Source organism: Meleagris gallopavo, chromosome 14 (assembly GCF_905368555.1).
Source record: "Meleagris gallopavo chromosome 14, MGAL_WU_HG_1.1, whole genome shotgun sequence".
In the NCBI taxonomy this organism is placed as follows: Eukaryota; Metazoa; Chordata; class Aves; order Galliformes; family Phasianidae; genus Meleagris; species Meleagris gallopavo.
This window is the reverse complement of record NC_139417.1, coordinates 12,130,148-12,151,221: the sequence shown is the minus strand read 5'-3', so window position 1 is coordinate 12,151,221 and position 21,074 is coordinate 12,130,148. Positions and strand designations below refer to the sequence as shown.

At 38.2% G+C, this 21,074-nt stretch overlaps 1 protein-coding gene across 8 annotated transcripts in view; it reads left to right on the top strand.

The window, feature by feature from the left end:
- Positions 1-21,074, top strand: part of FHIT (fragile histidine triad diadenosine triphosphatase) — a 512,252-nt gene that overhangs the window by 375,763 nt on the left and 115,415 nt on the right. For all 8 annotated transcript variants that reach the window (XM_085235677.1, XM_031555606.2, XM_085235680.1 and 5 more), the window contains 2 exons: positions 2,346-2,491; positions 3,164-3,193. In XM_085235677.1, coding sequence (XP_085091803.1) covers positions 2,346-2,491; positions 3,164-3,193 — 176 coding nt within the window. The remainder of the gene's footprint in view (positions 1-2,345; positions 2,492-3,163; positions 3,194-21,074) is intronic.

Genomic DNA, 21,074 nt, shown 5'->3' with positions numbered 1-21,074 from the left:
TTTTGCTAGAGGTAAGTGAGGGGAAATTCTTCATTTATAAATGGTTCGTTGACCCATGATAATAAAGCAGTGCTGCAGAAGAAGGATAATTATCTACTTAAGTATCAGATGCCCTAAGGGTAAAAGCTTCCCTTCTCTCCTTTTGAAAAATGAACTCAGATTAAACAAATGTCCTTTTTCCTGTTTTACTGTTGACATGGATTTCCTTTTTATGAGTAGAATTAATTAGTTTTTCTATTCCTTTATTCCTGGTATGGAAATCAGGTCTGCCAAGCAAGTTTCCAGCTCTTCCCTTGGGCCCTGAGTTCAGCCAATGGCATCCTTTGTGAAGATGCTTTGTACAGTGTGCTGGGAAGACACAAATAAATTACAGGAGCTCTATTATGCCCAGTAGCTCACCAGGAGAAACAGCCTTCTAAAACTGAAAATCCACAAAATGAGACTTCTTTCCCCAATCAAGATTGGTTCATTTCGACATATGTTTGCTAAATATGTATTTCTCTTCCTTAAAGTATTTTAATATCATGAGTTATAAAAAGAGGAAATGAGTAGTGGTGGCATAGCTGCTGTTGTACTGAGTGAGGAAGGGCCAAGTTCTCAAAGCAGATTAATGTCCACAGCTGAGGCCAGCCTTCTCCTGTTGAGAGCAGAGAGAGCTGCTAGCTGTGGGGCTTGCTGGAAAAATCTGCTCCCAGTTAAGCAGATATCTATTACAAGATTGTCTGTCCTCATCTGGACTCTAAAAAATTATCAAAACCTGCCCTTACTTCTTTGCAACCAGAAAATGTCTGCTTTCCCCCTCCAGTCAGAATTTTAATTGAGATTCCAGTGATAAGCTTGACGAATGCAAACATACTTCTCCGTTTGTGGAAAAAAAACATCGTTTGCATGCGTTAGTCATTCTTTGTTTCAAATATCTCCTGAGGTTCTTGAGGCATCTTAAGTCATGTCAGTGTAACCTCTGTGTGAACCTGTTACAACTACAGAGCATCTCCTAGTTGCGTTTCTTGGAACATGGCGAATGTTTCTGAATACCTGCAGGCTTTAAGATGCAGTAAAAATAAATATTACTGTAATACAATGGCAAGGAGCTTAATTTTCTTCAAATAGTCCTTTGAGCACTCGTTTTAATACTGGAAAAACAAGAAGTTGTTAATTTTCCTTGCCTTTGGTCAGGAGAGTTCAAATGGCATTAAAGGTGTATTGTAAGAACACAATACAAACACAAACTGTAAATCAGAAAAAAATTCCTGTCTGCAGAGAACAGAAATTAGAAGTAAGTCCCAAGTGCTTTCTTGTCTGATTTACACAACTGAAGCTCTGCAAAGAATTCTGGACGCTATTAATAATGTTACAAAACTGACTTTCAAGTGAGGAACCATAGCAATTATTAATTTCTGTGAATGCAGCAGGGCAGGTGGCTGTGAATAGCATCTGTGTGCTTTCTGTTGTTTACTTTATAGTTTCATTTCACTGAATCACGAAGCACTGTTACCAAGGTAGGATGAAATCAAAGTATTTGCAGTGTTGTAAACATAGCGCTTAACAGGGAAAAATCTGAAATATCTTACTGTGTTTCTAACATCATATAGTATTTATGACAGGTGAGCATTTATAGAATCATAGAATCATTAAGGTTGGAAAAGACCGTGAAGGCCCCTAATCCCAACCCACCTTCATCATGCCCACTGCCCACATCCTTCAGAGCCACATCTCCACAGTTCTTGAGCACCTCTGGGATCGATGACTCCATCACTCCCTGGGCAGTATGTGCCACTGCCTCCCCACTCTTCCTGAGATGAAATTTTTCCTAAAGATTCCTTGCTATTATCAGCATAGTGTTAGTTTTTCACATTTAGATACGTGACATTTAGAGGTGTTAGATCAAGATTTTTAAATACATCATATTGTGTACGTGGAAGAGCACTGTAAAACTGCTGTCTCAGGTCACAAACCCAAACCCACCTTAAAATCCTTTGGCTTTCACCCATTTTTAAACACAAAAAGGAACGTCTCTTACATACAAAGATGCTACATTCCAACAGTTCTGTGTGTAGCTCGAAATTGTAACTTTGAGCTTGTGAAAATTTTGCTTTCCTTTAGGTGTGTTAATAGTGGCATATGAACCTTGTTTCATTCATCTGAGGGGCTGGAGGAAACTTCTGAACCAAGCATCGTATGATTGAATGTATTTAGCCACATGCTTTAATTGCTGTAACCCTCAGAGCAGGAGGAGTCTGTGTAATTGAGAGGCGATCAGAAATATGTTACGAACTGGGGGGTGAGATACTTGTCCTGCCAGGCCACTCAGATGTGTGTTTGTGCCTTGACAATCCCACCTTCAGATGTTCTCGTTTGCCCCCTGCGGCCGGTGGAGCGTTTCCGTGACCTGTGTCCTGAGGAGGTGGCTGATTTATTTCGTACAGCTCAAAGGGTTGGCAACGCAGTGGAGAAACACTTCTGTGCCACCTCACTCACCATCACAATTCAGGTTTGTGAACCAAACTTCCAAACTACTTCCCTAAGCCCATGACAAAAGGCCATTCAAAACTTTAGGGGGCAATAAATGCACAATAATAATTAAAGGGAGTGGGCGGAGGGGAAGCATGGTAATGTTAGTGGATTGACCTTCTAGAGAAGGTAACCCACTGCTTGAGATGGAAAAAGGGAATTCCTGCTCTCCTGCTTGCCCCTGTTCATATGCAGGTAGATAGAAGTGGCCATCTAAATATGTTATCAATTCAGACCTTTCGGATTTGTGTTGGGTTTGTACTCCAAAAAAGAGCTCTATTTAAAACTATTTCAGGGACTAAGCCTGTTTTATTAGAATAAGACTTTAAGAAAGCATGCTTTGACTAAATTCTCACACATCTGATTTTATATTCACGAGGATCAGAAACATATTGCTATTCAAAAATACAATCTGAAAGCATGAAAATTAACAACTGTGTTTTTTGTGGTCCAAGATGCAGCTTCTCAATTTGCTGTGGCCTGATGTGGAAAGGCAGCAGTCTGAAAACTTTGAGTGGAAGGTCCCCTGGAGAATATGCTAAATTACCATACAATGAAATTGGATGTAAATGATTAATAAGTGATATTTCTGAATCCCTATGTGCGATCTTTGTTAGTTCCTCTTACCTGAGACTTCTCCCTTTGCTTACAGGATGGCCCTGAAGCTGGACAAACGGTGAAGGTGAGTGCTTATTATGCAGAATACAAATTAAAAGACAATTATAAGAACTAATAAAAAATCAAAGCTAGCCATCTGCAGACCATTGCTGTGCCATTATGTTATCTTGAGATCAAAAGATCCCAAGTGTGCAATAGCTGTAAATGCTTTTTATTGAAACTGCACAGGAAGATGTTTACAGTTTTTTTTTTTTCTAGACTAAATTTTTCAGCGATGAAAATATCTTTTCCAAACTGCTGGATGTATTTATACAAGGAAAGCCATAGAAAGTGGCATCTTTTTAAGTTTTTTCTTAGTTTTATAAAGGAAAATATTGCCCTTCCGTTCATCATCTCTTTGTTTGTCTTTTTATTGCCTAATGAATTGTAGCTAATTATAGGAACAGTTAAGCTAAACCACGTTATGAAAATATACCTTTTGTCTGTGCTCTCTCTCTAAATATTCATATCACATTCTTTTTACAGAAGTTCAAATGTAATGGAGCCAGTGAAGCTTAAAAACAGATTTTAAGTGTATTTCTGAAAAAAAGGTGGGGGATGGAGGGGAAAAGGATTTATGACTATACTCTCTACTTGAGTAATAACATAGATAACATCCAAGATGGCTCTCCAGCCATGTTTCACTGCCTTATAATGCAAATGCATGTGTAGTTAGATTGTATGCCTAAACATTAGATAAAGGCTATTTTTTACATTTGGAATCAAAGGAAAGTCAAATATGGCTATGGTTTAGTACTTTGTAAAATCAGATTAGATGGCTCAAAGAAGCTGTTTGGGTTGATTAAGATAACTCTAACAACCAAATAACAGATAGAAACATTTTACTTCTTTCCAATTTGCTGCATTGGCCTTATTTTTCCTGTGCCTTTTTGTTGTCTGCTTTGAATATTTAGCAGGGAGGTGATAGGGAGAGAAAAAAAGAAATTAGAAAATCCCCAAGCTTTGGAAAGCTGAGCAGTGATAAAGGAGTGTAATAGAATTTACTGCAGTATTGCAATAAAATAGATTCTCAGGTCGTGGCTTAGAGTGTATTGGGTGGGTTTCACTGGGAATGCTTTTTGATGGGTGAAAATGTCATGGTTTAAATACTTCCCTGACTAAGTTTCATTATTAAACACCAACACATCTTAGCAAAAGGATCACTGGATTTCTTTTACTATCTTGGACAAGTACTTTTTCCTGCAAAAAAAAGAGTTTTTGGGGATGAGTATATTAAAATGTGAGAAAATTTGCTGAATGAACAAAACCAGATGCAAAAATCCCCATCTTGTGTGAACAATAACAGATGTTTCTGTAAGTCTTAAAAGGGGAAGAAATTCTGTATAATTCTGTATTCATGTTGGAGACAAAGAGCATTAATCTATCCAGTACCCTGCAAATGGTACCCACCCTTACCACTTCCATCTCACACTTTTAATGAGCAGTGAGATGAAAATGACCCACTCTTACAGCTGCATACCCCAGACTCCATAATAAAGTCTGTATGCTCCTAAACTGGAGGTTAACAGTTTGCTTTTCTCTACTTTTCTGCATCATTGGGCAACACTGTAATTTATCATCATCACTTTAGGATGTTTATCATCTGAAACTGCCAACAACTATTTTCTTCAGAGAACTTAGAGCTTTCAAAACTGGAATTGGGAAGAAATTACTGTGATCAAGATCTTCTGTAAAGTGAACAATAGGGAGGGTACATAAATAGCTGGTTCTGCTTAAATTCCTTTGATCAAGAAGTTTTAAAAAACACCTATGTGTTCAACGAGTAATTTATGAACTCTGAATTCAGTGTGTCATGTGTTTATGAATGTGTTTTTTTCTTCACTGTTATCCTGTTTTCCTCTAAGGGAACTTGTAATTAAAATTTCTGGAACAGACTTAATATTAGAAAAACATTCTAATAGTAAGAATAGCAAAGCATCAGAATAAGTATCCAAGGGAGTTTGTGGAGCTCTGTTTCAATAGGGTAGGCAAGCATGTGTCAGGAGCTAATTAGGTATAGCTGATCTAGCTTTGAATGGAGGCACATACCAGATGGCTTCAAGAGTCTTTTCTATTTGTGTTTTGTATAATTCCATATACCTGTATAAATGTGGGCTGCTGCATGTGTTCCTCTGGAATTGAATTACAGGAAATAAAGAGTACTGGCTGTTAAACTGATAGTTGCAAAACTCTGCTACAAAATGGAATGAGCTATCAGCTCAGCAGAAAACAAAAGCTGACTGAGAAAGTTTATCTGAAAAAGATTAAGAAATCTATTTCATCAAGGAGGTATGGTTGGACCTCAGTTTGAGTACATCTCAGGTCTTTGTTTGCTGTAGAGATGCCTGAAATTATATGTCTATGCACCAAGTTTAAAGGAGACTACTTTTTAGTGTGATTTTTGGATAGAATCAATAGTAAGATATTGTTTGCCAGTGTTAGATCTTCATTGTGATACTGTGAAACCTGCTGGTGTGTGCAGCTTTCAGACAGACATACTGCAATGTCAGATACTTCAGTGGTGCCTGTACTGAAACCTTACTAGTTATCTAAATGGAACCTGTTCATCTTCTAACAGGTAGCTCTGCAATTGTTGTGCTCCTTTCTTTGAGATACCATCTGCCTTTGAATTTAAGATATCAGAGCCTGCAGAATGGTATTTCAGGAAAGCTCATGGTCCTTCCAAATTCTCCCATTAATGAGATCTGTGTGTTTGTCTTTGGAATAAATGCTATAGCTGATCCTCAGCTCATCGTTACTTTGGAAGTGTAGATGGCTCTTTTCTCAGACTGTTGCAATTGAAAAGAATACATTTGCTAAGGAATCACACTGCAGGTTTCAGACCATAAAGAAATACAAAGTATTGTTTTGTGATCTTTTCCACAGCTGCCCAAGGATTGCACGCAGTCTAACCCCATCACCTATTTATGGCAGGGGGACAGATGGCTCTTTCTGAAGGTGCTCACAGACTTGCACACTTGGTGCTTTTTGTAAGAGGTTCTTGTACCAACACACAACAGAGAACCTGAGTATCTCTAAGCAATGGGTCAGCAAGCATAACCATCTTCCAGCATTAAATGCTTTCTGAATTCTTATTTCTTCCAACTTGAGAAAAGGAGGAAATTGTATTGAAGCCCTATCTTAAAGAATATTTATATCTGCAATTTTGAGCTCTGTTTTTCTTAGTGAATGCAAAACTTACAGTGTCCTTCTGCCAGGAGTGGAGGATGAGTTTCACACTGGTTCTGTCTGAGAATGCCTTAAATATCCAGGCAATTTCATGGATCAGGGAAATCAGCTCTGCGTCTTAGTGCAGAGCTCTTATTGCTATGTCAAGTGAGTGACGTTTCAAGATTTTCCCTGGTATATTTTATAGCCTTCTTTCCAACATCAAGTCAGCAAATGCTCTAGCTGCCTTGGTAGATGTATAGCGCAGCGCAGAATAAACTCTCAGGTTTACCTTTTATGTGAGATTCAATCACAAGAAATTCCGTACACTCTGTGCTCTGTAAAGGCTAAACAAATCAAGCTGGCAGGAGCATGATGCAACTAATTTATCTGTAGAGACAAGATAATATTGCACAGCAAGTATCCATTGTGCTAACACATATGAACACATACTCTATTTTGCAGCTGTGTCGAAGTCTCTGTCAGCTCAGCACCTCCACTATTATCCATGGCCTGTTTGCCAATTACAAGTTCACCTAAAGAAATGAGAAATTGAGGCTGATGGTGGCAGTGTAGGAATACGTGCGTAAATTTTGTGTGTTGCACATTCCACTAATTATTTTACACTGAGAAGATTGCCTAGCCGTTATTTTTTGATGTGCATGTTTTTCTTTCCCAGATGTTTTTTAATGCTGTGTTAAATCAATCCACCTGGCTTTCATTCTTTAGAAATCTTCACCAGAACTGTGGAGCATAGGGTTTATTTAAGCCCACAGGAGCTCTGCTGTACTATTTGTCTACTTGTCCCTGGACGTGGTGTACTGGACTTCAGGTCTGAGTCGTTAAATGTAATCAGATCACATTGCAGCCTGATTGCATCAGAAGGATTAAATTCACCAACTGCAGTACTCCTGATGCCTCAGCCTGCTTTCCCTGCAGGCTGGCAGATGTGAGTCTCTGTTCAATGGAGTATTGGAAGCTACCTTTTTCTCCCTTAAACCAACAGGAAAAAAAAATACTGGCATGTCTTACCTCTAAATGAATGTAAAATTTCAGGTAGAAAAGGCATGGAAGAAAGAGCAAGCTTTAGAAAAACATTTTGCACTGAAACATGAGCACATGGTCTTGTTTGCTTTACTCTTAAGAACCATGATTTTTGTAAAGCTTGTGGGATGCCCAGAAATGATCTGATGCAGTATAGCAATCTCTTGAAAGTGCTTTGAGACCCGCACTAATATTTGGTTGGAGCGTGTGTAGCATTGCAGCAAATTCAGTAGTTCTAAGGCTATTTGTCTGTTTTCAGATCAACATTTTCTTTCTATTATGGTACTGTATTTAGGATGGAGTGAAGTTTGTAGGATGTTAATGCTGAATGTTTGCAAAGCTAGGACTGTAGTGGCCCTTACAGCAGGTGGAAAGCAGCTGGGCCATCTAGATTATTTGACTCATGCCAACCACCACTTAACGCCCTTTAATAGCTTTTGTTTCCTACTTACTCTAAATAATAATTCTTGCTCTTTCCTTTAAAAATCTTTTCAAAACCAGCCTTGTGTTTTTCTAATGTTCCTTACAGTCCTTTAGCCAGGCCTGTGTTTTCTATGACACAACTAACAGATACAGCCCTAAGGTCCCAATTTCCTTTTTTAAATTATTTTTTTCTATCAGGATCTCACTTGTGCTCATTACATACATCATATTGCTTTTTGTTTTCTGTGTTCAGAGCCCCAAAAGGCACTGGTTCCAGATCTTTAGACCTGTCTTTAATACACACATAGATTGCTCTGAAAGTAATGCCTCCTATTTATTTCTGTGGAAACTACAACAGGTACAAAGAGCACAGTAACACCCATGTGCAGTTGCTGAGGTTTTTTGAAGGTTGAAAGAGATGAAAGAAAACTGGGAATGTGGAAACAGCCCAGTGATTGATGGACATGACACCATCTTGACTGAGAATATCAAAGGCTCCAAGGCAGTGATAAATGGAAATGAAGACCTGGGTAATGAAGCCTGAGCTAGAAATATGAGGTGGTGAGGTTCCCTGAAGGGATGGGGACAGAAGTTGTGGAAAAATTCTCTTTAGTGGTGAATTAATGCTAGTTTCACCACTCAGAATCTGAATGATTTTGAATTTCCAGTAGTGAGCGTCACGACATGACTTGAAAAGTAGTACCATTCTCTGTCTGTAGGTAGACAGAATATCTGTGTGGACTAGAGAAATTATAAGTAAACAGATAATTTTAAAAAAAACCTACCTGCATAGGATTTTAAAAGTAAGACTGTAATGAGGAAAGCAAGAGAATTTTCAAAAGATCTAACTTAAAGAATGGTAACAAAGTAAGATTGTATTATTCTATGGTAGCAATTCTTCCTTCCTTTCTTACCATATGGATTTCTTAGATGAATATTCTCTTTAGGTAGTTTAGTTCCAAAAATACCCCCAGAGCTAGTCAGAGTTATTGACACTGTCTAAATTGAACTATAATAAGGAAGTAAGTGGGCTCGAATGTTTGCTTAATTTGCCTTAATGTACTCTTAGATATTAAAAGTCATGCAGCTCAGTTGGCTGCAGCCAGCATCTTGCTCATCCCTTGCTGGGCATGACTGCCTTCTGCTGCAGACCTGCACAGTGCTGCCTGCTGGCTTCTCTGTTTTCCCAAAGGACAACGAGTGAGAGCTAAGCTGCAGGAAACATGTGCCCTGTTTGTGTTTGGACACTGCCTCATGCTGCCCACAGCAACCTGGTGGGTTCCTGCAGGGGAAGGTTAAATTCTGCAAGGGTTCCCTGTGCTCTGCCCTTCCACCTGCATCCCCAGGAGAGCCTGTGACTGCTTTAACACAGATGCTTTTAATATACCTTCTTGTTTGTTGTTTCTTTTTCTTCTAGAGTGTGTTCATGTATTCACAATTTTTGTGTCAGAAGAATTTCGAACAAATAATTCAGAAGGGTTTATTTCAGAGTTTGAAAGCTCTTCAATCTTTTTTTCTTTTTTTTTTTTTTCCCCTATAAACAGAGTTACAATTCAAAATGAGAAAGTATTTCTGGGTGAAGGGTGGGGAAGTTTTCCTCTGCAAGTGTTTAAAAGGATATTTTGAAAACATCAAAGTATTTTCTAAATGGAAAGAAAATCTTTTTTTGCAAGTGCTTTCTGTTTTACTGAATTGGCATTTTCTGCCGAAAAAAAGAAAAACAAACACAAGATGGAGAGGAATGTTGAAATATTTGTGAATTGTGATAGATGCTGCTTTTCATTTGCCCCCACAATGACTGAGATTAGGATCAAAAATCCTATGTTTTAATTAGGAAGTGTCTTTCACTTCTTTGTTCTCATGTTACAGCAATATGTTTTGCATTTAAATCATTCTCTGTCCCAAAGAACGTACAATCAATCAACTGCCACTCTTGAGTACAGGTCCTACAAATACCCTATTGTGCTGCAAATGCAAAACCTCTTGAAATCCCAGACAATGGAAGAGGTCTACAATCATTAATAGCATAGTCAAGGATGTCTGATTAATTTTTGTGTGGTTAGTGTATGATTTTCTTTCCAGGCTCCATCTTATCTGCAACACTTCTGCTCTGTATTAAGCTGGTATCTTATAAACCTCTTCACTTAACAGGGGGGGAAACTTGCTGCTTTCTTCTTCCCTTTTCATATTTTTTTCGTTACAAATTGTTGCATTCTGCAAAAATGTAGCTCTCCAACAAATGTGCAACATCTTACCTGTTAAAACATTCCTGTTTGATTCAGACATACAACTTGATGCTGTTCCTTGTTTTGTATTAGGTGAAAATTGTTTATTGAGAAAGTGTTGCAAGGTTTATTTCAGTTTATTAGGTTTCTGAATAATTCTTTCTAAAAATTCATGTAATGATTTATAACACAGTACTGTGTCCCAGTGCTCTGACTTCATGATTTTGCGCGTAGAATCATAGACTAACTTGAGTTGGAAGGGACCTTAAAGCCCACGCAGCTCCAACCCTGTGCTGTGGGCTGGCTGCCCTCCACCAGCTCAGGCTGCCCAGGGCCCCATCCATGGCCTTGAGCACCTCTAGGGATGGGCACCCACAGCTTCTCAGGCTCCAGTTTTCTTTGTGTTTGCATTCTAACCTAAAACGGACTGCTGTTACATTCTCCTAAGACCCACCGTAAAAATATTTGTGTGCTTACCACAGATCCAGAAGGCCTGCTAGGAGGTCATGAGTGAAATAGCAAGCTTTTCTTCTTTCCATTGCATGCCTTCTATAAGCAGGCACTTAGCCACTTTCAGTAGTTGAGTTTAGTTTACTGGGTGTTCTTACCCCAAAGTGTTTTCACTTGACTGATCTGTGTTAAACTTTGGTGCCTCGGTTGTGTGGCTGAATGCTGTGACATCTGAGTCTCTCAGGGAAGGGGAGAATGGTTACTTCTCTCATGTAAATGATCCAATTTCTGCCAGAAGAGGGCTGAAATTTATTAGAGCTCAGGCTGCCTTGTCAGTGCAAGAATGAAGAAAATATTAAGCTGGATCAATTTCCCCTTAAAGTCTCCTCCTCTTCCAAAAAAGAACAAGCTGTCTACCTAACACTTTCTGCAGCCCCCTGGAGAGCCTGCACAGCTTGAATGAGTTTGTTGCTTAACAATTTCAAGTAAACAGGGAGAGCACATGTAATGTTTTTGCATGTGGTAGCAAGGGAATTGAGATCTTTCCTAACTCTATTCCTAGAAAGGTTTTATCACATCAAAGAGTAGGTGGTTACACTGCCCTGGAACCTATTGAAAATCTAAGCACATCTGAGATGTAAGCACATCTGATGCAGGGCATGCATTTTCATCTGTTCTGGCAGCACCATGTTACCCCATGGAGGACTTTATTTTAGAGAAAGAAAAGCCTCTGCTAGAAATGATTTAGAAATGGAAAATCAGGGTTAAAATAATAGAATATAACTTGCTCGGTAAGCTCCAGACAGTATGACAAGGTGAAGGGTATGTAATATTTTTACTGTTTAAATAAAAATGACGTAAAGTATTCTGGACACTTCAGCAGTTCTTGTATCATGCTTGCTGCAGGCTAGGCTGGATAAGCCCAGAGCATTCAACAAAAAGAAAGCAAACCCCCTCTCTCAAGCTTCATTCCCCTCATGCCTCCTGAATGCTGCTTCTGTGCACTCTGACAAGACCTCTCATAGACAGGGTCACTACTTGCTCTGTAAAGCCAAGCTGAAGTTTGGAAAAATATGAACTATACCTTTAAAAATCAGCCTCTGGGAGCATTATCAAATGGCCCCTCCTCATTTGGTTAGAGGTAGAAAAAGCTGGCTGGTGATGGAGACATTGCTGGAATAACATTTTCTGAGGTTAAATAAGAATGGATGTAAGGGCACTTCATGTGGTGCTCAGTATTTTGCCTTTTCCTTTCACTTTCTCTTAGTGATGGGAGTGAAAACGTGCAGCTTATCCTATGCCGCTCATGTGATGACTCCACATGGTAGTACCCGGGCTAGTTGTGGTTCTCACAGGTCTGCAATTCCCTGTTGTATTTTTCTAGGTTGTTTACTGTTTTGGTGACAGCTATCAAGCAATGCTCTGCTGTTTGCACCACGGTGCTTTTTTTTTTAAGCAATTGAGTGCACCATGCCCTTTTCCCTTCTGTAGAAAATTGAAGTGAACAAGTAAAGTATGAGGAGAGAAGCTTAGATTCCCTACTTTAACAGTTACCTTCTTTGAAGATAGACTGCTTTCAGAGAGGAAAAAATGCCTTATAATAATTAGCCATTTGAGTAAAATTGATCTTGAGGCTTTTTCTTTTACCACTGGGTCCCACCACAAATCCATTTCTAGCCATATCCGTATGCTATACCAGGGCTAGGTGAGGTGTGTGCTTCACAGCTCCTGTAAACAAATCCTGCCCAGTAGTGCAGAGCCAGGCTGTACTGCTAGAGACAAGGATATTTTTACCTAGTACTAAAGACTGAATATTGGAAAGACATCTTGTATTTGCCAAATTGCTCAGGTCTTTTGAAGGAGAAAAAATGGTTTCTCCTTTGGTAATCTCCTAGCTTATTATCTCTGAAGAATCAAACCATTTTCTTTTCATTTTCATTTATGCTTTTTTGTGAGTTACCTCCTCCATTGCTGCCTTATACAACATAAAATGAAGTTCTTTGCCCAACATCACTAATCCAAATTCTTTTTGCGAGAAGCTGGAAGAAAATAAACTAGACCAGATGGAAACTGCTTGTGTGAATTATTGTCTTGATCTTGCTGTTAGAGATGTTGAAATCTGAAATGGTAATTTTCTCTATTTGATTTCATGAATGTTGAATTTCTCTGTCTGATTTCAAGTCTTGTTTTTAGTATTCAAAAGAAAGATAATGCCCAAACGTAGCACAGTCTCTCTCTCTCTCTCTCTCTTTTTTTTTTTTTTAAATTCTTTAACTGATCCATGAATGAGCTGTATTAGTTTTCCATTGAGAAGGTGTGGAATAGGCAGTTAAACTGTGGAGACTGTTGTGTTTTCCCGCTCAGCCTCCTAGTCTGTCTCAGGTCTTCTGGAGAGAAGTTACCATTAAAAGGCAGACTTTCTGCCCAGATTAAAGAATGGATCCATTCAGACTGTATACAATAGATGCTTCATATCTGTAAATTAACTTTGAATTCAACCCAAACCATTATTTCAGTTGGATCTTTTGGTGAAGCCAGTCTGGATGAGTTTAGAATAATGGAGAGAGGAGTGGACTTGGTGATCTCTAGAGGTCCTTTCCAACCTCTACAGTTCTTTGAGTCCGTATCACATGTTCAATTCTCCAAGTCCCAGATAAACAGGATAACCTTGGTGTTGAAGGTGAGATTCTCTGTTACAAATGATTTAGTTCACTTGTGAAAATACATGCGCTAAATCAGTGAAGCTTTTGCCATTTCCATACATTTTTTACCCTATTTGTGTAAGCAATTCTTTTCGTTTCAGGTACTTTATAATTTGAACCTAAAATTATTAGTCATATGTATGCAAAGCAGCATTTTAAGAAAGCAACCTACGAAGCAAATTTTGATGTAGTGTTTTTATTTTTTAAGTATTTTCTATTTCACGTAAAAAAGTTCATTGCTGTAGTAACTATCAAGTAAAACAAAAACAAAATAAAATAAAGGAAAATCCCTGAATGCATTAGGTTCTAATAAACTCCCCTTCAGTGCACATACATTTAGAATCGTTCATTAACATTAATGAGAGTTATGCATACATCCTGGGGAGAGTAGGCCCTGTTGTTTTATTTCTTTTCCTTGTTTTCAGTATTAAATCTTATCCTGCACTCACTTCTATATGGCATACATGCCTTCCTGCTGCGCAGTTATTTGCTCTACTTAATATATACAGTTTGAGCACTTCTTGTTGCATAGCAAAGGTGGAAAGTTCATAAATTAAAAAGCCAGATAAATCTGTTTAACAGAATTTGTGGACGTACATAAAAGCAAAGGCTTTGCAAATTAATGAATTAATAGATTACTATTGATTACTACCAGAGCCTAATTAAATAATAAATTTTCCCCCACACAATTACTTGCTTCATGCATGTTATTAAATGATTAAATTCTTAACTAGTTTTGAAGCTTTTAGACTTGAATGAGGTGCTCAGGAGAGCAAAGCTGTGCTTGGTGCAAAGGGGCAGAAGCAGCGCCTAGTTACATGGATTTATGATTTAATTTGCTGTGTGATCTTATTTAGTGTAAATATGGAGTTGTTTAAAAAAACACCCAACACCTTGATTAGATTTTGTTGACAAAAAAAAAATACGAAATGCAGGACAGTTTATTAATTATCCGTACCAGATTGGGAAGGGTGACTCGTGTCTATTGCTGCAGCTGAAGTACCTTTTCTCCCTCATTTCTGTGCTTCCAGTTGTGTCCCACTGCAGTCAGGCCCCAATCCAGGTGTAGCATGTGACAAAGATCCAAACACTGGAGGAAACCAAACTCATTTCTGTCAGAAATTTAATTTATTCTATAGCTTTGTTATACCTCATTTCTGAAGTAGCCATCAATATTTCTTGGAAAGCATTAAGAATAATAAACATGGGAAGGTCCCGGGAAGAAGGTGTGTTGCAGAAGGAAAATAAGCAAATAACACTCTTCAGTTTGACATACATTCACGTATTTGGGAGTTCTAAGAGCAGATTGTGGGAGAGGGAAATGAGTCTTTCCCTTATTCCCTAATTCCCTTCTGCGTAAAAAATGCCATGTGCCAAAACACTTGTGTCCCGAGCGAGAAAATTCCTTGGGTGCAATTCCTCAGTGCGGTGCTGTGCTGTAGCAATACCCGGACGGCAGCTGGGCCTCAGGCACTGCCTTCCTGCTTGGCTCTCGAATTAACAGCAGCTTGCAAAATGAGCAGTGGCATCACGTTCATTAGTGGTTGGGGCTGTGTTTTGTTTGTGTTTGCTGGGCTTGTCTGGCAGCTGATTGAAGCTGGGAGACAGATTGCTAGCTGGGTTGTAGGAAGTGCCAAGTCTACCTAAACAAGCAGTGTCCAAGCAGCGCCCACTTAAGAGAGATGTGAACTTCACTGAAAGTTCTCTCAACTCATGCGGGAATTCATCATTTCAATGGTTTTAAAATAGTCGTGCATTAAATTTGCTGAGGTTTTCCTTTCTTGAGAACTGAGTTTGCTTTGCTTGTTCCTTGCACAAAGTATGGGCAGGTATTTTTAAAACACCTCTTCCAGTTCTTTCCATTTTCTGATGATTAATATGTTGAATGTTCATACTAACATTTTGGACCATTTGTGGAACATGTGAATACATAAGAAAAAAGGTTGTGTGCCTGGTTGACGCTATAATTAGCAGCAGATTGCAATGAATGATATCCTGTTAATATTTGGGCTGTGTTTAGTTTTTGTTGGGTTGATTTGACCTCAGCAAGACTAGGCTGGCAAGCAGATGTCAGCTCTGTTGAGCAGAACACCTTCTGGTCACTCCAGTAGAACAGGACAAGTCTGTGTGTATAGAAGAGAAAGGCAGACTATTTGCTGTGATTCTTGAGTGGAATATGCAAACAAATTTCAATAGGCAGGCAAAGATACACTGCAAACCCTATTGGGAAATGATAAATTGCTGTTAAATGTTGTAATTATCCCATGACATTCAAGACTGAAACTTAACTAAATTTTGCTGAAAATATTAAAAAAAAAAAAAAAGTGAGAGGTAATGTGATTTAATATATTAGCCACAGAGTAAGTGAAAAAAATGAGAACCCAGCAGAAAATTAATATTTATCTTTTAACCGGTATGTAACAAGCTTTGTTAAAAAATGTCTGAAAGCAAAGAAGAGTTTGTTAGACAAATTATAATTTTAATTGCAGACGTAATTGATTATACTCAGCATGCTCATTAGGTTAAGGGAGAATATGAGTCAACTCTCAAGGTCATTACAGTAATAGATATTGTAGGCATGTAATTTGTGATAAGCTGGTTCGCGAACATCTAATTGCTCATTCATGGCAGCATGTCTGGCACTTCTACTCCCCAAACACCTCTTTGTCCAATTTATTTAACACCCCTTAATATTCCAGGGTCAAATTTACTATGGGAGACATCAAGCAGTGAATTTTCAACCTCCAAATTATTACACCACTTCACCCTTTTTGTGCCTCAAAGACAGAGCCTGCATTACCAAAAATTAGTGGTCTAACAGTAGGCAGGATACATCACAAATAGAAATACTCACCCACAGAGACAAGCTAGAATTTCTCATTGAAAACAGCTGTTCTCTGCCCTCCCCAATGGCAGTCTTATATTGTAATAGGATGCCAAAAGAGATGTTCCTTTTAAAAAATGCTCTATTTAATCAGAACATTGTCTTCCTATTGTTCCTAGGGAGAACACACAATCAGTATTTTGTTAACTCTTTCGTTGTTGTTTCTTTTCAAGACTTTGACAGTGTGCCTTTAATATTAGCTTTCTCTTTGTCTGAAAATGAATTGAAATGTCACACATCAGTTCTTACCAACCAGACAAAACAGAAAGGACTGCTTACAGTATCAGCTAGAAGTAACAACTGTACTTCCCTCTGATATAATGCCTTATGTTTATAGATCCCAGAAAAGCAAATGTCTTGTCTAGGGCATGGGGTGGCACTGGGAGAGGAAGGCAGGTATTGTAAGCTGCATATTGCCTTTTTCTACCTCCTCTCTCTGGTCATTTGGTCTTAACTCAGGTTCCAACTGTTCTGATTTATTAATCAGTACTGACGCATTGCGTAGCATTGCAGAGTGTTGGTTGAAGCAAGAGAACCAAAGTAATTCCCACTAGACTGAAAAGTTTGATTCAGTCTGCAGTGCAGCAGGGTGGAAATGTAACTTTTCATTCAAATATCTTCATCTCTGTTCTAGGAATCAAGGATTCTGAGGTTTGTTTTGGATTTGCTTTTTTGTTTTTGCTTTCTTTTAGAAAAAGAAAGGAAGAAATAGCTAGCATGTCTCTCAAAGGAGCATGGCTTTCATTATTTGCAACTTTTGCAAGGTATTATTTTTAGTTGATGTGAGATAGTAATTTTTCCACTCGTGGTGGAAAAATGCAATAGGTACTGCTATAGTCATTTAATTATATATCAAATTAATTCCAATTTTATTTAATAGTAATTCTTTTATATTTTGGGGAGATTCAAAAGTCTGAAGTTTCTCTTCCGAAAATTATTCTATGTAGTAGTCTCTATTTATATATATATGGGCTCTATTCCAATCTTAGTCCTTGATAGTACAGCTTTGCTGTTAAAAGCATTGTCTCCAATGATATGTGTCTCCTTTCCAGTGTAGAAGTTAATTTGTTGGTGCTGATTATCTGCTTCATATTACCAAAAAAGTCCCACTGCTTAATAATATATATCAATCTCTATAACCACCTTGTAGAATGACCTGCTGAAAAAAATTGTAACGTAAACACACTGCCATCTGTTGTGTAGTTATTCTTCAGTAGTAGTACATAAACTGGAGATATGTCGAAGTAATTTAGTAAGTCAACAAATGTAAAATGAGACTTGGTAAATACAGTGTTTTATACCGAGTTTTATTAATCATTGTCATCTGCAAGATTATAGCAGATATACCAATCTATTCAAAGTCCAGCTTGTTTTGTTTCATCTATTGAATGCTGATATCAGAGCCAGTGATAAGGAACATGATGCCAATTATAATAATTAATTACTTGAAAAATAAGGATTTTTGAATGCTGAAGTTGGTACAAAGCCCATTGAAAAAATTGGAAAGAATCAAGTGACGCAGAGGAATGTCAATAAGTCCTAAATATCTTAATTTAATCAATTCACAATATACATTTGCATTTGTACTGGTAGTCACACTACCTGTTCTAAAAACTGTATGTGGAGTTACCAGTCACTTCAGAAGTGGGACTAACAGTATCCAAATAAAATGGGTACTTCCTGGGAGCAGAAGCTATGTTTTAAGTATAGTATTACAGTATAGACTATAGAAGAATAAAGAATATATGTAAGCTGGATTCTTTTTCTTTAAGTACAGTTCTAAAAATGGTGTTTAGACATCCTAATAATTAATGAAGAGGTTTCAGATGAAGAATTTTCCAGTATCCTATCCTTTTGCTAATTTCCTTTTTTCATTAAGAAAAGATAAATTGTATCCAATTATTGAAAATTATGTAGGTCATTATCGTGAATGAAACTGCAATTAAACTCAGTTTTCACAAAAAAAGAAGAGGTTATCTTGTCACAATGTAGGTGTTAGTGTGCCTTGCTTGGCTCATACTCCTGCTTTCAGGCCAGGATTGTGTTGAGGTGAAGTCCTACATCAGATTGAAGTGCTATATTTGCAGTAGGACTGTGCTAAGAGATTTTCAAGTGCCCTAAAATCAGAATTCAGACCCTACTGGTGGCCATTCAAGTGATTGTTCAATGTCTTGTTGCAGTTCTTGTTCAATTGCTTGGTAGGGGATAGCCTTATTATCCTAAGCAGAGATTATCCCTTCCCATGTAGAGCAATCAAGAGCAGCTGGTGGTGCAACTCTGTGGTGCAGATCCAGGCTGGTCTGTTCCCCAGTGCTGGCAGCTCCTCAGAAAGCTGGGGGATCCAGAGGCAGCCTCTCATCTGAGGTTTTGTCCCAAAGAATCCCAAAGAACCAATAATTTCACTGCTCAGTGCAGTGTGCAGAAGGTTGGGAAGCTCCTGGCCTTGAAGGAGGAGAGGAAACCCTGCAGTGATTTGTGGCAGTGGAGAAATAATTGCCCTTGAGTAGAAAAACTGAGAGAAAGGGACAGGGATAAGCAAAGACCCCAAAGAGAAACTAAGCATAATTCTCCTGTGCTTGCCAGCTCTTTACACTGATCCAAAACAAATAAAATAACAGCAACACCAAAACCTCAGTGTCACCACAGTGATACTGGCTTGAAAGCAGCTGTGGGTGAACTGGTGCTGGTCTACCAACAGGACAAGGAGCGGAATGTATGGCCTGTGGGACCCAGCTCATGTGGTCCCAGATTGTGCCCACCAGCTCAGATCTTGGCTCTCATTGGAGTCATGTTTGTGCTCTCCAGCTCCTGGGGCGTTGGCACGTTTGTGTTCTTCACAGATCAGGTGCATTTTATCAAGCGAATAAAGAAGGACTATAGGAACGACATTATTTAACCACTTACATTACTCAGAATGCTGAACCTGAGGAAATGTAAAGAAACAAGATTTATCTATTTTCTACCCAAATTTAATAAACTAATCTAGCTCTGTAACTTATGTTGAACTAAATTACAGTTTTTGTATTACTTTCACCTTAGATTTCACTCCGATTATTATAGGCTTGGCTGCAATCACTGGCAATTACAGCTTCCTATCCTTTCTTAGGAATATACAACATGAAGTGTTTTGCACTTTACACTTTTTTCTATTTATTGTTCACATCCAGTTGGATGTACTAATAAGCATTAACATGCAAATAATTATAATCAAGATTTGATATCCGTAGAGAACAAATGCTAATACAGTTAATACATCAAATATGAAAGAGGCTTTTAATTCAAGAAAGAAAAAAAGATTAAAAATATTAGCTTTTTATATGAAAAGCATTTGCAATGATTATAAATTCTATTGAGCTGGCAGAAATCTGAGCTTTGAGCTTTCAATATCTCTCATTAATGTTTAGCCTCAAGAATGAGTTTATAATAAAGGGACTTATGCAGACAACAGATAAACAGAAATGATACAGCCAAGAGGGCTGAAGAGCCCTGGGTATGTTTGTTGTCGTCTTACCACGCTGATTTCCATCAGAGGTGCTGAATATGCTAAGAGTTGTGTAGAAGATGAAGTGAAATGCAATATGTGTTGATAATGGCTAAGGCTAGAATGTCAGGAAATTATTTTCCTTTGATTTTCCTCTAAGTTTCTTTTCCTTGTTATTACTTCCTATGGGATGGAAAAGGTTAGCTTCGATCTTGCAAAGTCAGCTGGTTGGACTAAACCTGCAGATCTCAGTGGAATGATAATTGGGAGAAGCCTAATGTGCTGTAAAACAGAGGTCAGTGTGGGTAATACAGTGACCTGGCAGGTTTTGAAAGCTGAGCATCTCCTGTGAATTTGAAGGAAATTTTTATCTGTGTAGGCATCATGCATCTCCATGGTGCTTCTTTGCACGGGACTATGGATCCCATGCGAGACTGGGACCTGAATATAGAAGAAGGATAGAAGCAAACCATCAGTTTCTAGCAGGGCAGGATAAGCTGAGTGGTTTCCTCTGAAGTAGAAAAGCCTCTCCCTCCTTCAGCAAGCAGGCACTACTGAAGTAAGAAGCAGGGATGGTGGAGGCTGAGGACATCTTGAAGAGGTTAGGTGGGAAAGGTGGGTGTGCATATGTCTACAGATTAGGTTGGAAACTCAGCAGGGAGCAGAGGAGATAGAGTTATGTTATTTGGGCACGGTGCACTACTGTTTTAAGCAAAATCCTTAGGTAAACAGGTCTGGGGTGATGGGACTTGGAAATGCTGTGTATGTATAAGCTGAATGGAATATTCCTCCCTAAACAAAGTCTGCTAAAAGCAGTCATCAGATGAAAAATGAAAATGCACCAAAACTAAGCAATATCAGCATTTTGTTTTCAATGTTTGCAATGAATGCTTTGTGTGTTCTGAGTCTCAACTGGAAGCTTTTTTCTAAATGGATTTCTTGTATAGCCCAGTCAATAAATGTGAGTAACCTCAATCTCTTATCCTAAGCACTGTTATATTTTATGATTTTTTCATAAAAATTAATCACTTAAATATTTAAGTCTTAATTAATTAATGAGAAATTTACACCCAGTGCAGTGTGATGTCTATTGGAAAAACGACTTAATAGGCTTTCAGACCTGCCATTGTTCTGGCTTGTCAATGAATTACTTAAGTGTCATTTGTTATACAAGTTGAGTCAATAAAGTCTTTTAGTTGTTTTTCAGAGAGTGAACATTATTTCCAGATAATGTATATCTAATTCTCTTTTCCCTTTAGTCTGTCTGCATTGGTTAGTGTGGGTTATTATTAATTAGCCCTTCATAGCAGATTAGGCAGGAAGGATCATGATGCAGTAATAAATAAAGGTTCACAGAGACAAAATTCTCTAATTAGAGAGTATGGCTTAGTGGTGAGCAGTGTCTTCAAATGGATTGCCATCTGTGAAATTAAAGCTGATTTCCTTAATTTGCTTATGTAATATTTCTAAAGAAAGTGGCTCTTTTTTATTTATGGAAATTATATATTCTCTTTCATTATTTTCTCTTA